Source organism: Nothoprocta perdicaria, unplaced genomic scaffold (assembly GCF_003342845.1).
Source record: "Nothoprocta perdicaria isolate Ctin4 unplaced genomic scaffold, notPer1 scaffold_67, whole genome shotgun sequence".
Classification (NCBI taxonomy): Eukaryota; Metazoa; Chordata; class Aves; order Tinamiformes; family Tinamidae; genus Nothoprocta; species Nothoprocta perdicaria.
This window is the reverse complement of record NW_020455943.1, coordinates 1876750-1903128: the sequence shown is the minus strand read 5'-3', so window position 1 is coordinate 1903128 and position 26379 is coordinate 1876750. Positions and strand designations below refer to the sequence as shown.

General features: G+C 40.9%; 1 protein-coding gene across 1 annotated transcript in view; it reads right to left on the bottom strand.

Annotated features, from left to right (window-relative positions):
• NELL2 (neural EGFL like 2) overlaps positions 1-26379 on the bottom strand; it is a 136448-nt gene that overhangs the window by 99287 nt on the left and 10782 nt on the right. The window contains exons 3-9 of the mRNA XM_026050258.1: positions 20269-20419; positions 9212-9385; positions 8913-9009; positions 5087-5159; positions 4840-4922; positions 3889-4017; positions 2462-2564 (exon numbers count right to left, since the gene is read on the bottom strand). Of these exons, the coding sequence (XP_025906043.1) occupies positions 2462-2564; positions 3889-4017; positions 4840-4922; positions 5087-5159; positions 8913-9009; positions 9212-9385; positions 20269-20419 (810 nt within the window). The remainder of the gene's footprint in view (positions 1-2461; positions 2565-3888; positions 4018-4839; positions 4923-5086; positions 5160-8912; positions 9010-9211; positions 9386-20268; positions 20420-26379) is intronic.

Below are 26379 nucleotides of genomic sequence, written 5' to 3'. Positions count from 1 at the left end.
AATGAATCTATCCTCGAGTTAAAAACACATCCACCCCAAACCCCCAACCCACACTCCACACATCCACCTTTGAATCCTGCTCGCTGGTCACCCAGTGCCTTCCACTCAGCACATTTCTATCCTTTCGCGCTGCCTGTCAGTAAATCAGGCCCTGCCACAGCGCCCAGGGCCTTGGCAGCTCTCCTCACACGGCAGTTTGGCAGAAACAGCCCATCTGCTGCGAGGGACCCCAAGTGACAGGAAGGAGGCAGAGAGAACCACACACGTTCTGTCCTGCAACAAACACTAAACTCAAAGCACAGCATATTGGGCGTATTATTTTTCCTCACCATTTATGATTATCTAATGCTAAGGAGAGTGGCTGCTTAGACAACACTCCCCTATTTATGTCCCATTTGTGTCCGGTCTGCATGACCTAGTCAGATGCTACGTCCCCTGACACTATTCTAAGAAATGAGATATTTTTTTAAAAAAAAGCTATTTTGAGAAAGTGCTCAAATGAAGGAACTCAGATCTGACCCCTTGAGCAAGAACTGTGGTCACTGCCTGCAATCAGCTCGGGACATGAACTCAGGGTGTCAAGAGGGCAGGATGCAGCTGACACATATATATGAACTTGTGACAACTCAGCATTTCCACCAAAAGGACCAGGAGAATAAACGAAGGTCCCACAATTTGCAGTACCTCTAACTTTGCTCTTCACACTTTTCCACTGAAAGGTGATTATCTTGTCAGTTTGTGCTCTGCCTTTTCCTTACAAAGAGTCAGTCTCTTGAAACATAAGAAAAGAAGGAAAAAGCAAAGCCACATACTAAATGCAAACTCCCTACATATTTCAGATTAAATTAGATGAAATTAGAGATAGTTTTTGAAAATAAGTTTATGTCTATTCATTTTTCTGGTAGTTTGTCAGAAAGTGTCACGCATGCAAAGTAGTCATAAATTGAGCTACGCAGTGGCAATAGATGAATAGCACTGGAAGTTAAAAAGCTTTGGCTAGCATTAAGAACCTCAGAGAGGGGTTTTCAGAGTATTATCCCCACGCTGCAATGCAGCACAGCTGTGTCACAGATGCAAGAAGTGAAATACTGGCACTGTGCAATGAGGCCAGTGTCCATATGCCCATTTGTTTCTTGACCTTTGTCAAGATTCCCAATAAAAATAACTCCGCGTGGAGTCTTTTACAATGTGAGCACTTGTACAGTAATATCTGGTCTCCCCAGCTCAATTCTCATACAGTAGATTACAAAACACAACCTATAGGATCAAGCCCTCAAACTGCATTGCAGCCATCAAAGACTCAAAGGGAGACCTGAACTCTGTGCATCCCCGAGTGACCAGGTCCCTGAGCCACATAACCCACATGCAAGATCTGTGCAGCTGGGGCATTCAAATTCCAGTTTCCTCTGAACTAACCTACAGCAAAGTAATAAGGCTTCCTAAAATGGAATAACTTCTAACACAAGTGATTATTAATAAACTCCTGTGGGAACAAGACTGATGGAACACAACCTGTCCTCCCGAATCCTGTCTCACATGTCATTTGAAGCAGTTAGGTATTGCTCTCTGCTTTGTAAGAGGTTTTACATAGCAGTGGTGAAGCCACAGAAAAGCCTCAACTATTACAGAATTAAGTGTACACATTTCAAATTGAATTTCAAGAATGGTTTCCACCTTATCTTAAAATAAATATCCATCATATGTGACACATCCATAACCAACCTGCAATACTATATATGATCCATTTAAATAGATACCAGTTAACTTCAAATTGGTCTTCTCTGACCCTCCTTGCAACAACTGCAAAATCCTATGAAATCAGAAAGGTAATCACCTATTTTAAATGACAACATGAAATTACTCTTGTTCACTTTCCTGTATAATTCTGTCTGACCTTTAGTGAAAGAACATTTCTAGGTGACTGTTTTTCGCTGGCCTCTTGGGTCTAGTACAAGTTTGTTCTTTCCTCAATAACAGAAGCAGAATCAAATTTGAATCTATTTCTGATGCTGCAACAGAAAGTGTATTCTTCTCGACTTAGACGTGCAGGAACACTCATCAAAATAAACACAAGACATTTACTCTCAAGTCTCTACCCATCAGGTCAGATTTCGCTAGAAGATAAATAAGAACAGGCCTGCAGACTTCCTTTTTTTCTTTCTTTCCTCCTTTCTTCCTTGCTTTCTTTTCTTTTTTAACATTTTTGCTGAAATCTTTCATAAGGAATGTGATTTCAGAAAAATCACTGAACTAAAGCAAAATAGCCTCAACTGAAAAATGAAAGCATTTTGGTTATCAGTTTAGCAAAATATCTAACAGATTTTCCCAGTCCAAATATGCCGTTCCCTGACCAGTTCTCTCAGGGATATTTTTACCAAAAGGTTTATTTTTTAGTGATTTTAGTTCATTTTTCACAGATCTCCGGACGTTCATTAGAAGGGAAAACCACAGTAAAACTTACACTGACATTCCTTGCAGCACTTGCCATCCACATAGGCCAGGGCAGAATTGAGAGGACAATCAGAGATGGGGCAAACCAAAGGTTCACACTGCACAGTACCATTCTAGAAGAGAAAAATAAAAAGACACTTAACTGACAGCTGCATTTAGCAAGAAAGGAGATTTTCCTCAAGGGTGTGAGGATTTTCCTTCCTATGCAAGCTAGTTTTAAGTACAGTAAACCCTGACAACAACACCCCTCCCCCAAAATATGTTAATGTGGTTCTTTTAACAGTGGCATGAATAGAAACTACACCCTTAAAACACCATGCACAATGTTTTAGATGTGTATGATGCGCTTGAGAAGACAGTGATTTAAGTGTTTGGTGTTTTTGTTTAAGAGGCAAATATTTTTGCAGATAAAAAATTTCCTGCTAGTCAGCAGCAAAATGATAAATTAGTATGAAATATAAAAGCCTCATAAAGCAATACTGCCTTCCAATTTTTACATAGAGTATATTTTTGAAATATAATAGCATCATAGCTGCAAGAAAAGTTTGAGACAAGATATATAATGCATTTAAAATGCTTTGAATGCATTTGTTAGGTAACATTCAGCAAGGTCTGATACTATGGACTAAGAAATTTTCTACGCAACTACAAGCATTAAAAACAAAGTTAATATCCTTCTAGAAACAGACCAAGATCAAATTATGTACAAGGAGAATAGTTTAGTAACACACAGACAAGCTCAGTAAACTAAGTGCAGTACAGGGAATAGAAGCGTTTCCACCAATTTCTGATGAGTTTTAGATTAGGCCCTTAATGAATCTAAGTGGAATTAATGTGTTTTAAATGGATGGACATTAACTAAAATACCATGGAGTGGTATTTGAAAGGAAAGTTGCAACCACTTCTGGAGTCCTGATACTTTAGGAAGGCCTCCATATGCTTCACTTTTTTTCCTTTTTTTTCCTCTTTTTGTGTGTGTGTGATACATTAGAACTTGCATAGAACCCTGACATTTTACTCTTTATTACTTATTGAGATGTAACCAAAGGAAACTAAATGGAAATCACACACAAGGGATCTGTTAAATCATTTGCTAAGAACAAAGATGTGTTTGTAGTGATAAAAGAACCAGGGAATTAATTATCCAGAGAAACTGCTTGCAATTCAATGCATGGGAATAACATGACAGAAAAATATATTGCATAGCATCTGCCTACACAGCCATAAAACCTGGGAGAGCTACATATGCTGGCACTGCTGAAATGATAGGAAAATGTATCAGTTAACAGCATTCTGGATTTAGGATACGATTCCCTAGCACTTTGTTGTTTCTACCCAGTGTACACACTGGAAGTCTTCCCATTATTTGGACTACTGAAGTTCTAATTAAAGTGAACGTTAGGGTTGCTCAGTCTCCAGCCCCAACTGCAGCCATACCATGCAAGTGCAGTTCTTACAACCATCTGTCCATGATTCAAATTCTCTGTAGGTCAGGCCTTTCATTGTGCAGGTCCTTTCGCAGTAGCACTGATCCAGCTTATTCATCCTCTGCTCAGCTTGGGACAGCTGTATACATGGTTCACAAAAAGAGGGGTTTAGTTGGAACTGTCTCCTCTTCAAGTGTGTAAACAAGAAAATGCATGTATGATTTGCAAAGACAGTAAGATGGTTGTCGTCAAATGTGAAATGCTTATATGATCATTCAGAGAAAAAAAAACAGATTGAATGCATTCCTTCTTTCACTAGTAATATCATGAATATCATGGCATAAAGATTAAGATTCAGCTGATATGGCCCCTACTTGATCATCTTTGTTTATGTGAACTGACCATAAGGAGGAATCTTGCTCAACACAAACAACTTACAGGAACAGGTTTTACACAGAAGTAAATCTGAGTAGTGAGTCAAAACTGGAGGTAAAGCTAAAACTAGCAGGCTAGCAATTGTTCCTCCAATTCAGTCAAGACTTATTTTTTTTTTTTGTAATTTGTGTATTAAATTAACCAGATAGTTTGATTCCTGACGATATCTTTGGAACAGACAGTGAGAAATGCTTTAAATTGTATATGCTTCCTGACAGCCATAAATGTTTTCAGCATGATCTTCCAAAAGAAGAAATCGTTCTCTGTTGCCTGTCTTGCATATAATTTGTTTGAAAGGTCCCCTGGCAGCTCAGGTTTAGAAAGATCTTGGACCAATAAATCTTGCTGAAAAAGCACTGTGAGCATAGCAACCTGCTTCAATCCACTTGTATTGAACTGACAGCATTTTGCACACACACCCACATGCACATCCACACAAACATACAAATCATCTAAAATTAAGATTCAGGCAATTAAGCCTTAGCGTCCTCAGTTTTCCTATGTCATGCCTCCTAGTGAACCTTACCTTAGCTGATGTTTTGGCTAAAATGTCCTGCAGCTCCATAATTTTCTGCACAAGTCCGTGGAAGTCATTACAAGTTGGACATGCTAGAATTACAAATACATATTCATCCAGGTATATATGCACAATAAGTTCAATCATGGTGATGTTTACAATCAATACACAGAAGGTCAAGGTTTTAAGAAAGCTTGCAGGACAGAAATTAGGCAAGAGGCCTTTCATTCTACAGTGCAAGAATTAATAGACTTACTGCGATTAAGATCTGGGCATTGAGAAATAAATCCTTGAGGCATGACAAGTAATTGCACATCTTGCATTATACCCTGTAAGTAGAGAAGGAAAAAAAAAAAAGATGTATTTTTTTTTATCTGTCAAAATCATATTTTTCATTCACCATGCAAAATACTAAAGCCCACACAGAAAACCTGCCTGACAAAAATAATATTTATGAATATACAGCTTCTTATCTGGGCCCAGAGCAGTGATAGAAGAATAAAGAGAAAGTGAAACAGATGGATATACATGTATAGACATAGAGGATCATTTTTAAAAGACATAAGATTAAATGTCAAGATATAATTATGTGGCAAGAGTTAGTTGTTTTGAATTCATTATTATTTTTAGTTAACCACTGCAGGAAAGCTTGAAAATGACCTTTAAAAGTAATTTAAAAAACAGTTCCAGTGACTTTGAAACACTTAGATAACATGCTAATTTTTCACTAAACTACAACTGTCAAATAGAAGCGAAGATTAAAGAAATTCGACTTGGGAAAAGCATTCACACTAACCCTTTATGACCTTGGTGTGGATGCCTTCATAAAGCAAGCGGAACGCTAGGAAACTACAGATCTGTTACACAGCTGCAGAGCTGCAGGTTGGCAAGACTTTAAGAGAATAGGAAGTTCAGTATGAAATTTAAACATGCCACCTGGAAATGCCCCATTTCAGCCAGAACAGCTCACAGGCTTACAGGCTGAATTTACCCGCCTCCTTAGACACAGATACAATTAGCAGACACTTTGCTACTCTCTTAAAATAAAGGCCAAACAGCCATTTAGAAATGAGCTGCCCCACCATATATGTTCCAGACGTCCTTTTCATCCATGACTCCTTCCCAGTATCTCACACTGATTCTCAGAGGAGAAAGCAACTGATTAGCATGCTTATGTAGGGAATGTTTCAAGACACTAAGAACAATATAGACTAAATGCAAAAGGTCATTTCATCCATCAAAGGATTCAGTGTCACTATTACAAAGCCAAAGAGACAAATTTTTGACCTCAGGTGCCTGATTTGGGCAGCCTAAGTGGCCTACGGAGAAGAGTAGCTGTGCCTGAAAGGACACGGAGAGGTGACAAGCCTACCTTTTCCATTGATAACAAAGCAAATTCTCAGGGCAACTGGACACTTCTCCACGCCACACAAGGTGCTGCTGGTACTAGCTAGCAGTAACACAGACAGGGCTAAGGGAGGACATCCCTGTGGCCCTCCCAGAGCAAGTGGGCTGGAATTCAGGAGCAAAGAGCTTTTTGAAGAGCACACTCATTACTAGCTCCTGGTGTTCACCCTGCTTCCCTGCCCTCTTCTGTGGTGAAGTTCACATCACTCACATCAACTCACATCAACTATTATGTTGATGGAACTTTCCTGAAAGTTCCCTAAGTTCCTTCCTGAAGAGCTTAACAGACATCTTTTTCTAATTATACAGGCAAGTATTTAAGTCACTTATCTATTGATTAATGGTAAAGCTCCTCCCCTATGTAGGGACCTTCATTTGTCACACATCAGCTGTGATTCAAGCCAGACTCTGCTGCTTATCCATTCAGATTCCTCCTCATCCTCCCTAACAACAGAGAGCTGTGACATTTAGGCTGCCTGGGGTCCCTAATCAGGAATTTGTGACCGTACATGAAAGGCTGGGCACAGGCTCCTATGCCAAAGCACCCCTGGCTGTCAGGTACCTACAGACATCACACAGAGCCATAAAGGAGGCAGCCAGAAGTGCCCTCTCAGATTTAAGCACCTAAAAATGACACAGATAGGAATATATCCCATGGTGAATAAGTCCATAATCTTGGGACACTGTTCTAGTGGAGAAAGATTAGGTCCAAAGTGAAAAAGCCAAATAAAATGTTTTCCAGAGTGACTAATGATTTTGAGTACCTTCCTATACAGACAAGCATTTGAGATGCACTCAAAGCAGCCTGATTGTCAGGAGGAACTGAGAACCTGGACCTCTGAAAACCAGATGAAAACCATCCCACACTGTGTGCCTATAACACAGGCACTCCAAAACAGTAAGGCAGATTGAGAGCAGCCTCGTGGCCATTCTATCTATAGACAACAGTGCCCATAAAATTTTGTGCATATGGAACTGTGACATTTAGCCTATTCGGGCTCCCTCATAGCCTTTTCATGGGCAACATTTTCAGATATGGTCAGACCACTTTTAATGCATTACACTGAAGAAATCAATTAGAACATTTGTATTTTTTAGTGTTATTTTAACAACTATCCACTCCCTCCTGTAGTTCTGTTAAGCTGACTTGTATTTGCAATTGAGGCACAGCTCTCTCTGTTTTTATCTTTCATTTTATCTTTCCCAAGGAACAAGGAAACAAACAAATATCATCCACAGGAGTAGTTATTTTTCTATACCAAATTATCTGTGACCAAATTGCAGTGACTATGATATGGGAAAGAAGAATTTAATCAAGCCAAGAATTGGGAAGACAAATAAAAGTGATCTTAAAAAACAGATTAATTATAAACACAGGGTAGAGGAAGTGTGTCTGAAATCAATTTATCCATATGTACTAATATTTGCTGATTTTGTTCTCACATTCAATTGTTTATTTAAGCCAGCCATGTGCTTTTGCAACTCATTTACCATGCATCCTCTCCGTCTTTCACAAGAAAAGGAAACACACACTAAAGTGAAAAATCAGAGCAAACTCAGGCTTTAGCTTTCAATTCCAAGTGCTTCTCTAGATCTCCAGACCTTCTACCTACCAGGAATATAAACTGCCATTTGAGTACAGTTTTTCAACACCTAAAAACTGCTTTTAGCACAGAGGCACAGAATTTGCTGCAGGACTCACCATGTTTTATCCCAGAAAGGTTTTAGCAGGTCATATTTTACAGTGTGATTGGCTCTGTGACAGACATCAACTACACTTTGCAACTCCAGTAAAAAGATGCTGGGGGGAGGTAAGTGGGAGGGCAGCACTGCAAGGTACCCAGGGGATGTCACTGTTCATTAAAGCAGCTCCAGAGACACCCAAAGCCAAACCACAGACCGTAGCTGTGACCAGCAAATGCTACCTAATGGACTCAGGAGTCATAAAACTTACACTCCAATCCAAACAGAATTCACTGCAATCTTGCTTTGCACAAGGATCTTGCTATAGATACCTATATTTGAGCCAACACAGTAAGCAAAATGCCTGTTCAGTTTCTTTTTTGCCTCTGAGAAAAGCAGCATTCTCTTCATTGATGCTAGTCATTAATTTCAAACCCCATAAGATGTTATGATACCACACTGGTATGTTAAAAAAAAAAAAAGACAAAAAATGAAAGACAGAAAGACAGACAGAAAGATGATAATAATGAAACCGAAACCAATGAAATAATATTTAGAGTGGGGGAATGCATCTAACTGTGAAACAGACAATAACCTGAATATCTATTTCCTATGATACTGTATCACTTGGCCATCGACTTTTCCCATGTTTAAATTGTTGTTGGCATATATTGTTGGCATATACTGTTGTTTTCAACAATATAAGTTGTTTTCAACCTACTATAACAAATTGAAAGTTTCTTCTCATCAATCCAGCTTTATTTCTGATGAATCCTTCCAAGAGATGATCCTCCCAGCTGCAGAAGTAACATGGCAAGCATCATCTTGTATCCTATCTACCTCTCTTCGTCAGCAAGACTAAACTTAACCAAGCTGAACCCAAATCAGCCTTAGTTGGCAGATCCTTCATATCACAGAGTATTTGCCTCGGGTAAAAATAAGGCGAAGTCATTTTACCCAAATTCACCCTTTTACTTTCAGGGAATGCATACCTTAAAATAGCCATGTGCATTATTCCTCTGTCCCAGCCAAAAGGTTGTACCTGTAGGTAAGTCCATGAAGGGCTTCTCCACAACTCTTTCATAAATCCTGTTGAAGGGCACGGGAAAACAAAACAAAAAATAAAAATAAAAATAAAAATAAAAATAAAAATAAAAATAAAAATAAAAATAAAAATAAAAATAAAAATAAAAATAAAAATAAAAATAAAGAAGGTCAGGTTGTTATTTCATTTACTCAGAGCTACAATGTCCCAAATGTGACTTAATATGAAACAACACTGTTTACTTACTTATTGCAGTCCACATGTAAAATCAAGTGAGAGGCACTGATTGCTATGGAAAGCCTGTGCCACTTATCATCTGCCAAAATATAGGGGAACACTTCCGTGTGGGAGCGATGACTGCCAGAACGATAATGCAACCTGATCTCATTTCGATGGCCACTGCTTTCCAGTTCCAGGTACCTACACCAAAATGCAACACTTCATAAACCACTTTTAAGAGCACAGTGACATTTTACATGACATAACTTCTCATTATCACACAGGAGAGGAGGTAAAAACAGAGAAGGTGTTACTAGGACAGAAGTGGACACTCTACAGATCTTTGTACCTCTTTCTGAATAACATCCAACTTGCGTTAAGCACACAAGCTCCCAAGCTAATTATTTTTTCCCCTTTAGCAGTATTTTTCATAACATAATCTCACTAGAAATATAGCTATCCTATCAAAAATAATTACTTTATATCCTGAAAGGATAGTACAGATATTGCAAACGCATGAATACACACAAAGTCAGCACCAAGTGCTGTGATAAAGGCATCATTAGCCATTACTGCAGACACAAGCAAGAATGGAGGATAGATATTTATTTGCGTTTGGACATTAACTTCTCTTTTCATAACCAAATTTCTCCAAAGAAATCCAAAAATCAAGAAGAGTTCAATACATATGTGGCATTTGTTGTACACATACAAGGTTTAAAAGGCATATTGCAGGAATACCAGCATGGGTATAACATATACACCCCTGTTCTTGACAATGAACAAAACTTTGCTGGCAAAAAAAAATCCCTTCTAAATACTAGAGTTTCTCATTTTAAAGCCCCCTTCCCTCCTCAATGTTTTTAAAACAAGAAAAACAAGCACAGACAGAAATGGAAATTCTCCAATAACCATATGCATTCTACAATATTGTAAAACTCTACAAGAGCAAGGAGAACACAGTACATGGTGAACGTCAAAATCCTTGAGTGAATGTGCACTTCAGTTTTGGCACTACACCTGCATTCAAGTGTGGTTGTGGGTTATTAATCGGTGAGCACATGGATTTTAGGATGACGCATTTTATTAAAGAAAAGAACAGTTGTCAAGTGTGCAGATGAGGACACCACATCAAAGAGGGTTGAGAGTCCCTCAACCTGCTGGTGAGAATATTTACCATACCATATTCCCAAAATAATTTTTTCACTGGCAAGGAGTGTAAACTAATTGAAGGATTGGCAAAAAATAAATAAATAAAAATTTTGAAAAGATAAAAGAAAAACAAAACACACACACATATATATTGACAGAGCATCAGTCAACTTAATGACCTCCTTTACATCTCAAGCTTCAAGGATAACAAAACCAAAAAGGTCACTCTCAACCTAACAGAGAAGGCAAACATCACAGAACTGAACTCCACTCACTTTTCTCTTCCCAGTTGCAGATATAATCCAGAGGGGGGGGGGGGGGGGGGGGAAGTATGGATATGTTGAAACATTATCTCCCTGACGATCCCTAATGCTGAAACATTATCACCTGAGGGCTGGCTCCTCCTCAAAGTCAAGAGCAAAACTGATCCCCACACCCAGCTTCAGAAGCAGGTATGTAGGAAACAACCACACACTTAAAAAACATATATAAGGTATAAAACAAGCACTCATTTTTGTTCCTCATTCAGATGGGATAATGAGATCTCAAAATGAAACATGAATTGACAAATAAACGTAAAACATGGCTGCAAGATTTCCAAAGTTAAGCAAGACCCATTGAGAAATGATGATGATATTTCCAGCTATGTTCCAGCTATGACCATCTCTGTGGCTCAAGGTCTGTGGGTGATCTCTTGTTTTCTGCTTTCCTATGGTGTAGACATGTGCATGTACCTTCTCAAGGCTTGCTGACTGTGAACTAAACACAGAGAGTCTGTCTAAACACAGTCTGCCTAAACACGGAGAGGGTTACGTGCTAGCGACCACCGGGCGAGCACTGCTTTTCATATGAGCAAATGAGCAAAAGAAGAAAAGGTCCCCAGACAAGCTCTTCAGCTGTGAGAAATCTAGCAAAGGCAATATAACTTTATAATATAATAATAGCTTGTAACATAATCATTTTCCTCAGCAAAGGGCAGAGGCAAAAAAAAAGTCAAAACACACACAGAGCAGCTTTCCTTTTCACCCACACAGGTACGCAGAACTATGGTAGCCAACTTATGGTAACCCCTTTTGAACTACTCCTCCTCTTCATCTTGCCACCCATGAGGGCAGCAAAATGAAAAATGAAATAGTTACTACCAAAGTCATAATTTACAGTTTACTAATCACCTATAGAAGCAGCAGGAAAACACAATCAGAAAAGCAAGGGGAACAACAGTCAGAACAATATTGCCTTCAACTTGACCAATGCTGTGACATGGAAACACTGGGAAATGAAGGTTAATAATTACTGCTTCATTATTTTCAAGATATTGTGCTGGATATTATTAGATATATATATATATATATAACATATATATATATCCATATATATATGGATATTATGTCTGTATATACAACTGCCTAGACTGAAACAGATCTGGCTTTATTTTGCTTCAGAAGATGAAGCGCAGCCTCCTGATTCTGCCCTCACTAGTGACACTCAGACTGGCTGCTTCATCAGTGCCAGTCTGCGCCGTTTCATCCCTGAAAGCCAGATCTCTGACCAGAGGGATTTAACTCTGCGGGGAGAGGATCGGTGCTCCAGGCCGCTGGGTGACCCGCTGAAGGAAGCGCCAGGCCCCAGGGAGGGCTGCAGCTCCTCCGCAGAGGGCTCCGTGCGGGCGCATCCTTTCAAAGGCAGCTGCCGAGGCCGCGCTCAGATCAGGCAGCCTGCCTGGAAACCAGCCAAGCAGACACATTAGGAACGCCCCAGGGCTGCGCCTGTTCCTCAAAGGAAGGACTTTGTGTCTGAGCTCTCCTGAGAAGGCCGGACAGACAGCAGCAAAGCTTTGCTGCTGATCCTGATACCTGGGATCACAGACGCCAAGGGGGCAGCCAAGAAGGGCTCGTGTGCTGCCGCGCGCCCCGATGTGGGGCACATGGGATCCCTCCACGTTGCCCAGGTCTCCACACGACCCGGCTCCAGGCTGGGACACACGGAGGGGCCTGCGGGGGTAAAGTCAGGATGCGCAAGGATGCAAGAGGCTGGTCTGGGGAAGGGAAGCAACAGCAGGTCCTGGCCTAGAGGCTCTCGGGGAAGAGCAAGGTGCAGGCCTCACCACCACAAGCAGCCATTTCAGCAACTCGAGACCTTCAGCGCCTCCCCAGCTCCCTCGGCAGCCCCGCTACGGAGAAGGGGCGCCCGGCACCTGCCCTCTCTTGCTCCGGACACTCACAGTTGAAGCCCACTTCTTAACTCGCCACACAGGCAAATGTTTCAGAAGCTAGATGAAAAACTACCAGATCTGCTGGTTAAGATTTGCCTCCTTTTTAATTTTTACTGCTCACATCTGTAGGTACAGAGTTAAAACAGTGCTCCACCACTATTTGATTTGAACTGAGAGGGTAAAAAAAAAAGAAAAAAGAGAGAAAGCCAAAGAGAGGAGTACATAAAGAACAAGAACAAACAAACCACTCCACGGGTTTTAAAAAATCTCTATCTGAAGATTTTAATCCAAAGGTTTTGGTTTTTCGCTTGGGTATAACGATAGGAAATATAACCAAGGAGACCCTACTCGGCAGACAATATTTATTGTAAACGATGGCTGCAACAGCCATAAGCAAATCCCGCGGTGCCGGCGCGGACGCGGCTGTCGGAGCAGGCTGCCCTGCGCTGCCAGCACCATCAGCAAGGCACCGTAACTGTGTGTTATTTTTCACAGTGTGGTAATATGACATTGAAGAGACAAAGTCTTCCTCTCTCCTTCTCCTCTCTGCTTCCCCCCTCCATCAATAGGGAGCTAGAACTTCTAGTGCTGTTAAATATTAAACATGAGTTTCTACTCAGTGTTGCATCCCTTGAAACAACATGGCATCCAATTATCTTCAGATTAATTTTAAATGCCAAGCAGTACCTGCATTACAGCTGCAAAACCCTAGTCCTCTCACCGCACTGTTTGGCTTTACTGCCTTTGCCCTTTTCCCGGACCAGGCCACAGCTCTAGCCAGAGCACTGAGAGCTCAGCCAGAGCAATACAGTGCTGGCCTTCACTTTTCCAGATAACTTTGTAGCATTTAATCCAAATGCACAGTGAGCAATAAAGCTACCAGTTCAGTTTTTGTACAGTACTTTTCCAAATACATTTTTAGAGCTGGACAGGAATTTTCTGACATGAGATACTTCTCTTCAACAAAGCCAATTCATTAAAACCAAGTCTTCTCATAGAAACAAATGTCCAAGCAGCAAGATTTGTGTCCAGAAAGGAATACTTATTAAAACCAGAGAAATGCTGAGGATTTGAACCTGTATTTCTCACACAGCATGGACCTGCAACTAGAAAGTAAAACCAATCGACCTGATGAGGCTCTTCCATTCCCTAGAATTCATTAATTGTTCATTAATCGAAAACAATAAATCAGGTAAAATAGAGACCTGTAAATCAGGTAAAATAGAAACTCAGTGAGTTGGTCTCAAGTGCTATAAATAAACTCGGCAAGTGCCCATTCCTGCCTTTCCCACCTGCAGGGTCTCAGAGCTTCTGCTGAGCTTAGAGCCTGTGATCCAAAGGCCCCTGGCCACCACGGAAGCAGAGGCTCTGTAATCCCACAGCTGACAAGAAGCCAGGCTCCCAGCCAGCTTTCCCCCAGCACTGGCAAAGCTCTGCAGGAGCCAGAGGCAGGAGCCGGGGTCCTGCTCAGCTTCCCACAGCAGTCCAAGGGGAGGCAGTTCCCTGAAAAAGGCCGCTCTGGTGTCACAAGAATTCAAATGTGGCCTTACGGCACATTGTCCATACCGCCTTCGTGTGAGCTGCGGCTATGAAGCCAAACCAAAATCCAAACTCAGGAAACACTGTCTGAAACAGAGTCCTTCCCTTTTAGCAACTGCTCTCACAGCTCCTGTTTACCCCAGTAGCTCCATTTATCAGTATGTTTTTTTCCCTTTCAGGTCTATCATACCTGCTCATTAATGTCAACCTTGCCTCACTGAAACTTCCTTTCCTACCAAAATCAAGGAGTGAAGAGCGTCTCTCAGATCAAACACTGTAACAAGAAATGGAAGGAACTTTCCTGCCCTCTGTGTCTCCTTCTCTTGGCAGAGTTTCTCCAGGGAGGGCAAACTGACTGCAACCCCAGTGAACAGGGTAGTGTTCACTTGCCCATATATGTTAGTAGAAGAAAACAATCTCAACACAGCTCCTCCTCTTTCCTGCCCTGACACAATAAAGATTTACTTGTTACTTATTTGCTAATAGAAACCCTTTCAAAAAACAGTAGAATGATGAGAGCTGTCAAAACTCACGTTTCAACTATCTAGTTCATCTACACTTTCCAGAGCCATAGACCAGAATAAATCTTTCATCCCTTATTCAAGTAAATCTGTCACCAGCCTTAAAGACTACAAACTACAAGGTCTGGCCTCACGGGAGCCTTGTGGAAGAAGTCCTCAGACAAATCGCACTGCATTAGTCGGTACTGTAACAAATTACATCACCAAACAGGCTGACCTAACTTGACTTAGTGGAAGTTACAGTAAGTTACTTCTAACAGGGGTACATCCCCTACGTGAAGCAATTTACACCTCATTGCCCACAGCTTCGTATTGCCAGGCGGCATAAACGGACCCAGCAAAGAAAACAGGCTACAGTGACAGGACATCAATGAATTTCATAACCTCCTTTACAAACTGCACTAAGTAATAGGTCGTTCCGAATGTTATGAAGAGGTTCAACTGAATATAACACAAAACCTTTCAACTGCATGACAAACATCTCCATTCAATCACATCTATGAGGTGAGAAGAATGTCCCAAACAAAATCCAGGCACCTTTCTCTTCTGAGGTGAAGAGCCAACCAAACTGTCAGTGGCTACATAAAGAGTCTTCTGTATCACTCACTCTTCAGTGCTCCAAAGGCACCAGAACGAACGAAACGAGCAAAGACAAATACTTTTTTTCTGGACACTTTTGATGACACAAGAAAACTGTCTCAGAAGGAAACAGGGGTGACTAAGAGCTCTAAAGGGCTGGGGCAAATCAGTTCAAAATCAACCGATTATATTTTAAAGAAATTTTAAAGGATTAATTATTATTACGAAAGTAAGAAACAGTAACTAAGACTTACTATAAAAAAGAACAGAGCATTACAACCATCCACTCCCTCTCCAAGAGCTCCGATGTATCTACAGATAGCAGCTTAGAAATCAGAAATACTCTGGGATTTTTCTGGGAATAGGGAACTGTCACATACAGCTTAACATTCAGGAATGAATCCCACGCTCTTGTCACCTCTGCAAGTTTCTGGGGCAGGGAGCACCCAATGAGAAAACCAACATAACTCTACCCTGAAGATTTTCCTCAATGTAATGTGTCCACAGCAAGCCTGTCAGATAGAAGAGTCTTCATAATCTAGAAATATCGGCACCCATATATCAAAAGCAGGGAACAGAGTTTCAGGGCTATTCTAATAGGATAGTCACATACTACAATGAAAGTTAATCATCAGGAAGCTACTTCTGGCATCTATCTCCCTACATCTCCACGAAACAGCTTCAGACAATTTTCTCCTAGACACTGAAAGAGGTTTCAAGCCACTGTATAGCACTGCACATTGGACAACAGCTAATCATGAGGTGTTGGGAAAACAAAGGCTATGTAAGGCAGCAACTGAATGAATTAGCAGATATATGCTATTAAGTCTAAGGAATGCCTCTCCACAGCAGTTTATAGAGTTTAGTATTTTGTTTCAGGATGGAAAAAAACACATTAGCTAAAGGAAAGAGTGGCTAAACTACAATCCAATGATGTCACCTTTAACGTTCCTAAAATGCAGCATCTTAAAAAGAAATGAATATATCATTGGCTGCATAAAGCCATCTAACAAGAAGGGAGAAAAAAGCTTTGCTACATCACTCCACTGTTGTCACTTAAATGAAAATATGTGGTGAAATAGTGAGGCCTGACAAACGAGAACCTTGTCACAGATTCCAGTTCTCTCCAATTCTTTCATCAAGAAGTTGAGATGAATTTAGAAGTGAAGAAAACAATACAGCTTAAACCAAATGTAGCAATCAGTGCTTCACAGTGTCTGCACTCAGACTGAAAGCATCGCTTTGTTAACATCATTCAAAATATTTACCCTGTTATTGAAAAGTGCAATGGATTTTAGACTGTGCACTGTATGTAGTCTAGGTGATCCTCTCAAGTAAACATTCGTAACTTCCCTGTTTCAGACACATGCCATGTGCCTGGAAATAAATATTTAGCTGCATGAAAAAAACATTTGCATGGTTACTGTTGTGCAGTATTTTCTTGAAAGGATCTCCTCCAAGCTATATCCAAGCTACAACTGCCCCAAAACTGCCCAGGTGCTTTGGTCAGCAGGGTAAAAGGTCTCCATGGAAGAATAGAGACAAAGCAGCCAGGAATCACTAGTTTCAGACTCCTCCCTTTAAAATCAATTTTAAATTATTTGAAAGTGTTAAGGAAAGGCATAATTATCATGAAAGGAGAAAGATCACTTCAATACTCAATTAATGAAGTAAAGATGAGTGAAATTAGTGTAATAAAAATAATATAGTGGAATAGAATAAGATGACTATATTCCCCGTAAATCCTTTCGAAAGCTACTCTTCATGGTGACAGCAACAGTGCAGCCCCAAGAAACCCTTAAGCCTGGATATTTTTCTGCACCTGAGACCCAGGGGCAGCATTCACCACATGGAGAAATGGAGAATTTCCTAAGAGTGATCCTGGCAGACTCTTAAGACTCAGAATCTTAAGTTGCTGCATAGCTGTATCTCAGTGGAAGTATTTGCTGTCGTTTATCTTGGAAAGGAAAATAGCAGAGGAACAAAAAAAAAAAAAGAAAGAAAAAGACAGAAAGACAGAAAGACAGAAGGAAAGCCCATAAGACTAGATAGTTTACTTTTCAATCAAGTATGTTACTTTAAATTATAAAATTAAGAGGTAACTGTAATTTAGGAGATGTCCTCAATTGCCTTAAATTAGCATATTTCCACTGAAGTCCCTAGAGCCATGCAAAGGCAGATGAGTTTCTACTCTCATTCAGTTTTCAAAATGCATGAAGCATTTTGCAAGAATCAATGAAAATAGCTTCTCTCAATTTTCAGACAGACATTCTGATTTTCCTTTACCTAGGTAGTGGAACCATTAGAACCACAGCATAATTAAATATAGGGAAAGCTACTGTTTGATGACTGGCTATATCCTTTCACTTTCCTATTTTCTCACCATCCTCTATCCACCACCCTATTTTCTCATTGTGGAAAAACAAGAGCTAGTACTGAGTCTTGTAAAGCAACACAGCACGGGGTAACTCCATCCTGCAGCACAAGAGTTAAATACCAGTGCAGTTTGTTTCTCCACAGGCGTTGTGCAAGGCTGTACCTGCTGCATGGAGTGGAGAATCACGTCTTGTGTCGCTGCTGCTTCTTCCAGTGGTGAGGACTTACAGAGAGTTCTCTAGAAGTTGCTTAAGGTTCTTACACACAGGGAGAGAACGGGGCAAGCTCAAAGGAAAATGAAACGGGATGACAAAAAGCGATGGAGATCTGACCCTGAAGCCGCAGTTACTCAGTGCAATCCTTATAGGGGGTTCCTTTTCACCTCCCAAATGCAGCTACCTTTACTCTCCTTCGTAAAGGAAAATGGGAACCATGAAAGATACTAAATGGGAGTTATAGATGCTGGCTTAATTATAGTATCATCAGCACTGAACTAAGTCAGCCCTCACTTTTGCACAGTAAATTAGACAAATACCATCTCGGCACAGACAGTATTTTGTACATCCTAGTGTTGCACAGTAGACACTTTATTAGAAGCCTAAAGGGCACATCTAATTTTATAGTCACAAATTCTATCTCGCCATACTCTTGTTGAGATTGATGGGCCTAATCTGATCCCATTACACGTAGTGGAAATCTTTGTTTTCTTTGGTAGGCCTAAAACTCCTTTTTAAAACCAGTTCAGGCTTCTTTTCCATCAAATTACATAATAATCTCCAAGAGAAAGCAATAAAATATTCAAAAGAGATTTTTCTTTAGTTACTTTATCCTAGCTGCCCTGTTGAATGAATCCTTCTTAGCATACATAACCTAGGAGGCCCTTTCTCCTTGCTTTACCCTCCAAAGCTTTGCAAGAAGACCCCAAACACAAAAACACACATGTCGAGAGAAGACTTGTGAACAGTGGACAGCACTTCATAGCAGATACTGAGATAAAGACCACGCGGCCTAGATTGTGCTAGGATTATTTTTTTCAACAGAGTCTAGTATTATCTTCAGTCTTTATGCATCTATCGTTTTAACTTAGAAACAGGGTATAAAACGTTTCCACAATTAAGAGTCAAGAGGCCTTGAAAATGATCTGTGAGGCCATTAAGTTATTCATTCATAGGTAAAACAACCATTTAGATAACGCAAACCTTTGTGTCAGTTAGAACACTGAAAAAAGGCAGGCTTACTGCTTTTCATTACAAACATTAGAAATTCAATGAAGCAGTTAAACAGGAGGAAGCGATGAGAACATAGTCACAAAACCTGCAAATATTTAAGTTTTGGCTCAATTTTCTTGAAAAGATAAAGGATGCCATTGCTAAATTGTGATAAACATAATAATTCATTCCTAAGAACATACCAATACACACTCATTAGATTTTCAAAGTCCTATTTGTCAACCTTTCTACAACCGTGTCTTAAATAAGCATAAACAAATGATATAGTTGGACAGATTCCAGTCACTAAGTGTTCTGCTTCCATGGCCATAAAAGTGTTCTGTTTCTATGACCTTTTCCATGATCTAGAAACAAACGCTGCCTTTATCCTATCCTCTTCCCTGTTCTGGGTGGATAGAACCAATCCAAAGTATTCCAGATCTTATGAGACCATAAGCAGCTCTGTTTGTCCCGTCTCACTGCAAGGACTGGTTGTTTTCCCAGGGGATATCCCACATCACTTGGCTCTTCTGTGACATAAGAAATCAATAAACATCACCTAAGAGGCATCCAAACACTCCTCAAATGCTTAAAGATGCTTCTATAAACTTGGGACACAGTGCAAAGACACTGTTGTACCATCTAGCCCTAAATGGATGCCTGTTAATGACTGTTACTAATGTTACTCCTAAGAGTAACAGCTGTTTTGCTTTTCCTCAAACACCTGTCTTTGCCTTAGTTTTTCTTTTATTTTGGTAGGGAGATTGTTAAGGAAATGTATTATGGAACCATACGAGGAAAACAGGACCATGAACCAATCACCTGCTGCTTGTGCAGATAGCTGCTTAGAAGGTGCACATTTTTAACCCCCTTTTTAACTCTGTTACACAATCACAGGATGGTTGTCTTCAACAGAAGCTCCTCAGACGGATATATAAAGAATAACTCCCATCTCTAGCAGTTGTTATCCTGTCATAACGAAATAATCCTCCAACGCTCAGTGTCATTTGCTTAAGTCCTTTAAGCCCAACAGAATTCCCAGTTAAGTACTGTACCGTTCACTGCAGGTGCATGCCCACAATCTGGAAGATTAAAAAATAAAAATAAAACAAAAAATAAAGACTGACACATACCCCTTTTCTGCAGCATTAAAAATTAGCTGCTGAGAAGTGCCCTAAAAGGGCCAGGGCCGGAGGTTTTGCAAATCAGTGATGGGACTGAGTTTTACACCAGCCCAGAACGTGGTTCTTAACTGGAGAGAACTGGCTTTTCATGCCCTTCGCAGCAAGAGACATCTAAAGAGTGGCAGCTGTTCCACTTCTACTTGGCAGATTTGGATATGTGAATTTTTATGAATCTGTATGACACACATACACACACAGTGAATAAGTATTTGCAAATGACCAGCATACACAACAGGTTTTTTTAATTTATCTTCAACTTCTAACTGCACAAACACTCACTTTCAATTACTAGCATGCAGGTAGCTGTACTCACCTGTGATCTAAATGATGAATAGAAAGAATAACCCCTGAATTTAAATGGGCTTGCTTTAAGGTCACCAACACTGTGAATTCATACTTATTTCTTAACTTCTGAAAAAAAATTTCAGCTGTTTCTGGAGATGCCTTTACACTTCTTGAAGTATCTGAAAGAAAAACAATATAGAAAAGACTCAGGATACAGTATTATTTTCCTTTACACCATTCAGCAGCTGAAAAAAAAATGACAAAATAAAGAGCTGCATCTTGGTAGTAAAATAACCAGACAGGTAAAAGCAGAGACCAAATTATTTTAAACATCAGATCTTACATAAAGTGACAGTCATTTCAATTAAATATATATATATATTCATATATATATATATATATAAAAAAAATAAAGAAATGCATTTTGTTTTCCTTTTCTCTTTTTTTTTTTGTTAAATACAAGGTCACAGGTGTTTCACTCTCTCCATGGATGGCCATACACACCTTCCATGTCCCATACCACACACAGAGCGACTGGCAGCCCAGCTCCCTGTGCACCTTGTTGCCCAGAGTGATGCCACTGGATACGAGCCTAAGCTGTGAAACGGGACCACAGCAACTATTTTATGCCACCTACAAAAATGCTATGCTTAATATCTATGCAGAATTAATTAAAAAAAGAAAAATCAACACCTCTTGGGGGGCAATTTACTCAGCTTTAACTAAGAGTTATAAATGAGCTCTAAAATTCACCATGTCTCAAAATATATTGTCAAAAATTAATCACTGTTACTCCAGTTGTGCAGTAACGTTGCTGCTGCTTGCACAGGATGTCATGTACATTTGTCATGGAGTAATTGCACACACACAAAAACAATTTTGCTTTTAAGAGCCCCCACACAACGGAGACCGAAACGAGGCTTCTGCTGGATTTGCATAGAAGATAACAACACAAATGGTGCAACCTTCAGCTCTCTGGAGAGATCATTTACTAAATAAGATGTCAAATGCTAGAGAAACAATTCTCAGATTTTCCACAACACATTATACTAGAAATAAAATAATATATGGTTTTAATGCACAAAATCGATTCATTAGAGTGTGTAATCAGCTGTGCCGAAACGAAATCAATTCGTAAGCTTCCCATCATTGCAAGGTGGCCATGAGGTGCACTCAGGGCACCCTCGGGGCCGGGCGCAAGCAGAGGGCTCCCCGCCCCAGCAGCCACGAGCGGCCGGCGGCAGGAGCGGGGCTCCCAGCACGCGCCGTGCCAGAGACACGCGTCCGCACTCGAGCCCTGTCTATACTAATGCTCTTCTATACGGACAGCTAACAGTTTGTTGTGGTCTATGCAACAGGAATATTTTGTAATACAGGTTTAAGAAAGGTGGTAATTTCCACACCTCAGAAGCTAGCTGCTCTGCTACACAGTGTCGCACCAGGCTGAACTGGATCCGTTTTCCTCTACAAGGGAGAATCCAAAAGGGAAGGGAAACCAAAAAAGAAGAACACACTTCAAGGCTCTTTTTGTGAAACTTCACATCTTTTCTACTGTGGGTAGTGCAACTCCCTCACTGCAGCACACATCCATGCTATTTTAATGGAACTGTTAATAAATCATAAAGCAACTCAAATACAATTACATCAAAGTGTTCACTTTTAGCCAAGGGACACTAACAGAGTGGAATGACATCAGTTTGCATGCTGGAAGATCGTTTAACTGCATTAACAATTTCAGCAATATAAACAGTCCGCTCCCACCAGAGCGAGCAGAGAAGGACACACGTGGAACATATTCTCTAATCACTGTCATGAGTCCTTCTGCACTCACGTTCTTAGCAGCAGCTTCCTGATCGGGATAAAGGAAAACACAAACGTGGAGCTCGCTTGGAAGCAGACAGGGACCAATCTTTAACATCCTTTTCTTTTTTTTTTTTTTTTTTTTTTTTTAAAAAAAAAAAAAAAAAAAAAAAACGTTAAGGGCAAGCCATTCGTTACTGATGTTTTCTAGATCACAATAAATACAAAGCCATTACAAGGAATGGGTACATTCTCTTAAGAACGAACATGCTTTTCAGTGCGCCTGAAGCTAAGCGGATAGCAGGAACGGAACCACAGAAAGCCCAAACATCTGCAGAAGCAGCTCGGAAGGGGAGGGACGTTCTAGTTAATTGGGCTCTACAGTTCCAGTTTCATGTGCACACAGCCAGCTTTTAATAGCAGCATCTATAAATCAATTCTGTGTCTCCCCAAGCTCACTGAGCCGCCCAAATTTAATTCTAGTGGTTTGTGAGCAAAGAAGGGCTGCAGGGTAAATAAAGCCTCAAGAACAACAAGGCTAGCTCGGTTTTGCTTTATTTTCCTGCACTATTTGGAAACAGAGTCATATACACAAACTCAGTGTCACTTCTTCTTATGAAAATGCTGGGCTTATGTTTTGTTAACTAGCAATTTCACCCAGCCTACAAGGTGCAACAGTATCTGAGACAGTTCTGATTGGGCTTTTATCTAAGCAGCTTCTCCTGGCTAAAGAGGCAGAATGGGAAGCCAATCCAAGTGTGGACTCTAGCTCCTTTATACACCTGACTATCTGAACCGATACATACAACGTTAGCTGATAAATCATTGGCTCATTCCTTCCATACATCTCCTGCATGTATGTGGCCTTACATTTCCTCAAGAACAGCGAAAGGGAAGCAGCTACATTTGTTCAAAACTGGATCAACCTGATTTAGCCTCTCTAGAGGAGATCAAAGTGTAGGAGTTTAGAAAGAAGCTTTTTGCAGTGCTACTATAAGAGACTAAAACCAACCAGGAGTGACTTGAAGCCAAACCACTGCATCAAATAAAAGCAGTGGCAAGAGCATCAGTTTGCTCTTGCGGGAGGTTCCCACCACCTTTTCTTTGCAGCTTTCCTTACTCTGAACACAGAACCACAGAACTGTAGAATCGTTAAGGGTGGAAGGGAATCCAGTTTCAAAGCTCTGTCACTCTCACTGCTAAGAAATTTTTCCTTAAGTTCCTGTGGAACTACTGGATGTACCATCCAGAAAGGGCCATGGTCCAACTTAGAACAGGCTGGCCTGGGCTGTACCTCAGAACAACGCACTGACACAGGAGCTCGCACAAGGACCTGTCTCTGAAAAATCATATTCTCCATCCTCCAATTACATTGACCGTTTACACCAATAGCCAAAAAAAAATATTCATATTACTTCCAGCCAGAATTCTGACTATAAGCTATATATTTGTGTGAATGTTACATGTAATGAAAAAATCTAAGTTATTTTGGCATGGCTAAAGACATATCCAGTGGAGGCGAGGGTTTATGGACAGGACAAGAGGACTTCACGTGTGGACATGTATGCTTGATCCTTGTCTGCTGCTGCCAAATCATTGTTAAGCACCAAACTCCCTTGTCTAATCTGGAATAGTGTGTGTATTTGCATAAGCAATCATGATTTCATTCAAAGCACTTTGTTAGTAATGTTTTGCTCTCCACGCTCCAAGTCCCCAGGTAGTTTTTGCTTGGTTTGTTAACCTTTTCGCTTTTGCTTTTATTTCTATTTAAAAAAAAAAAAATTAAGGGATGTTCAAAATTGTCAACTACATCCAATGAAACAGAAATAGAACATATTTAATAGAGGGGAAGGGGGAACCCTCTATCTGACATGGTAGAATCTGATCATTGATCAGCAGGGAGCCCGCAGTCATTTACACCAGCTCCTGGCACTGGCTGGGATGACTTCAGGACAGAGATTGCAAACCAGGACTGTCCAGGGCAAGCTACAGCTGTTATATATTATGCATTCAATGTAAAATAATGATAACACCGAAAATCTGTTTCTGCCTTGGAGCATTCAGCAGAAAGAGATGATTCAATGCTAGCTTGAGATTCATTATAGTAGGGAATAGATTGAGCCTCCAAGTTTATTGCTGGCCACTCTGGAAACTAAGGGCAGTCACACTGAGCTGACTGCTTTGGCAATGCTAAGCCTGTCTGCTCACAGTGTGGCTACCAATTGCCACTGCTAGATTAGCCCCCTTTGCACCTCTGCAAGTCTACAAAACAACTGGGCAGGTGCCATCCACTGAAAAACAATCAAACTCAGCCAAATCCCTGGGGATTTACACTACAAAACAATTATGGTACCAACTTTTAACTAGATCATTTTATGGGGAAGGTGCATCCTCTCTTCCACCTCCAGCCACCAACTGCACAAGCAGAACCCAGCTGTCCCTCTGAAGCTCTCAGGATGCTGCTAAGGGCAATTCCCTTTGCAGATTACAGACCAGGGCAACATTATTCCCCGAGCCTCGAGGAGCTTCGCTTTGTCAGCATCAGAGTGCTAATGCACACAGTGCTAGTGCACAGCTACAGCACTTAGTTTGGCAAGCAGATGCTTAAAAGGCAGGGAAATACATTCAAAGAGATGAAGTGGCTGGATCCACCCCACTATAAAAATGCATTTGAGCATCAGGCTGTGGTCCTTCCAGCAAAGAAGGAATTTCCTGCAGAGCCAGAAGCAGGAACAGCCTGCTGTAAATGAAACAGTAACAGGTCAAGTGCACCCATCAAAAATAAGAAGGATCCATATCTGAGGGTTTCAGGGCTTTCAGACTCAGCAGGCAAAAAAATAGATGAATGGATGGATGGATGGATGGAAGGAAGGAAGGAAGGAAGGAAGGAAGGAAAGAAGGAAGGAAGGAAGGAAGGAAGGAAGGAAGTTCTAGTTGCAATATTTAAAATAGCATATTTCTATAGGCAGTTGCTCAGGCTTTTGCAAACAAGAGGATGAGAAACCTCCTTTCAAGAAAACTTGAACTCCTCATTTCTGCGTCTCCAGATTGGAAGTCTGTATTCCTCACGCTGGAGGCTGAAACAGATCTGAAACATTCGGGATCACTACCGAAACAACTAACTCCCACCAAACTGTCAAAGGCAACGAGGCTCAGGTTATTCTCATGGAAATCTATAGCAGTGAATCAGCAGCAGCCTACGAGCGCTCCTGAGCTTTTATTTCTGAAAGTCATGCACACACCAACGCAGCAGAGGCACCGTCCAAAAGTACCGTGGGGCCCTTCTAAATCTGGGCATGATACAGGAAAGCACGGTCCCTGCCTACAGAAAATGCTCTCTTTTGCTGTCAGTATGTCGTCACGCAAGATCCCATCACCGAGAGAGGCAGCTACTCCATGGGAACTGTGAGCATGACAACAAAATGGCAAAGATAAGAGACAATTTCTGTTCTTGCTATAGACATTCAGCTGTTCGGAAAATAAAGTGTGTTGTAAAGCTCTGCATCAGATATTTATTATTGTCAAGTTTCCTGGTGATTCATAGTTTCTGGGTTATCAATTAAAAGATACAAGAGCATTTTGATTCCTAGTTCTCCCCAGTCTGCTTTCCAACACTGATATCAATCCCTCTTCAAATTCCAAACACTTTTTATTTCATCCCCAGCAAGCAGCACCGAGCGCTGCTGCTTGCAATGAAGTTGTTTAAATTGTTTGGGGCCAACACCAATATAAAACCAATTACGTTTGAACAAGAATACAGAGCTCATGAAGAGTGGCATTTCTGTTTGCTTCGTTTTGAATTAGGTTCTGGCTACATTTAAAAGGTTGCAGCTGGTACAGCTTTGTAAATATACGTGTATATTTACACGTGTATATGTGTACACGCACACACACTCACACACACACCTTTAGGAACAAAAATGAGTTTCAGAAGCTGCTTTGAAAATCCCCTGAAGCCTGCAGGGGAGAATGAAGCCGCCTTGTTTTCCTTGCTGCTGCCATCTGTGGCTATGAAGCCGGCTCTGCTGGGCTGTGTCCTGCCATATGGGCAGCTCTGTCACGCTGACCTTGCAACAGGTAGAAATCTCACAGCGAGCAACACTTGCAGCACCAGGACCCAGGCTGAGGAGTCCTGACAAATAATGGGTGGTCCTCCAGCCCTACTGCACCTGCAATAAAGGCACAGCACACACGAGCACTGCTAAGAGAGTGAGTTTATTTCCAGGTCCTAGGTATGTAGCATGGTCAGGATTGTAAAAGTTCACAAGTCGCACCACGGGGAGCAGACCCGAGAAGGAAGCAGGGCTCTTAGCCCGTCTTCTTCATCTGGAAACAGCTA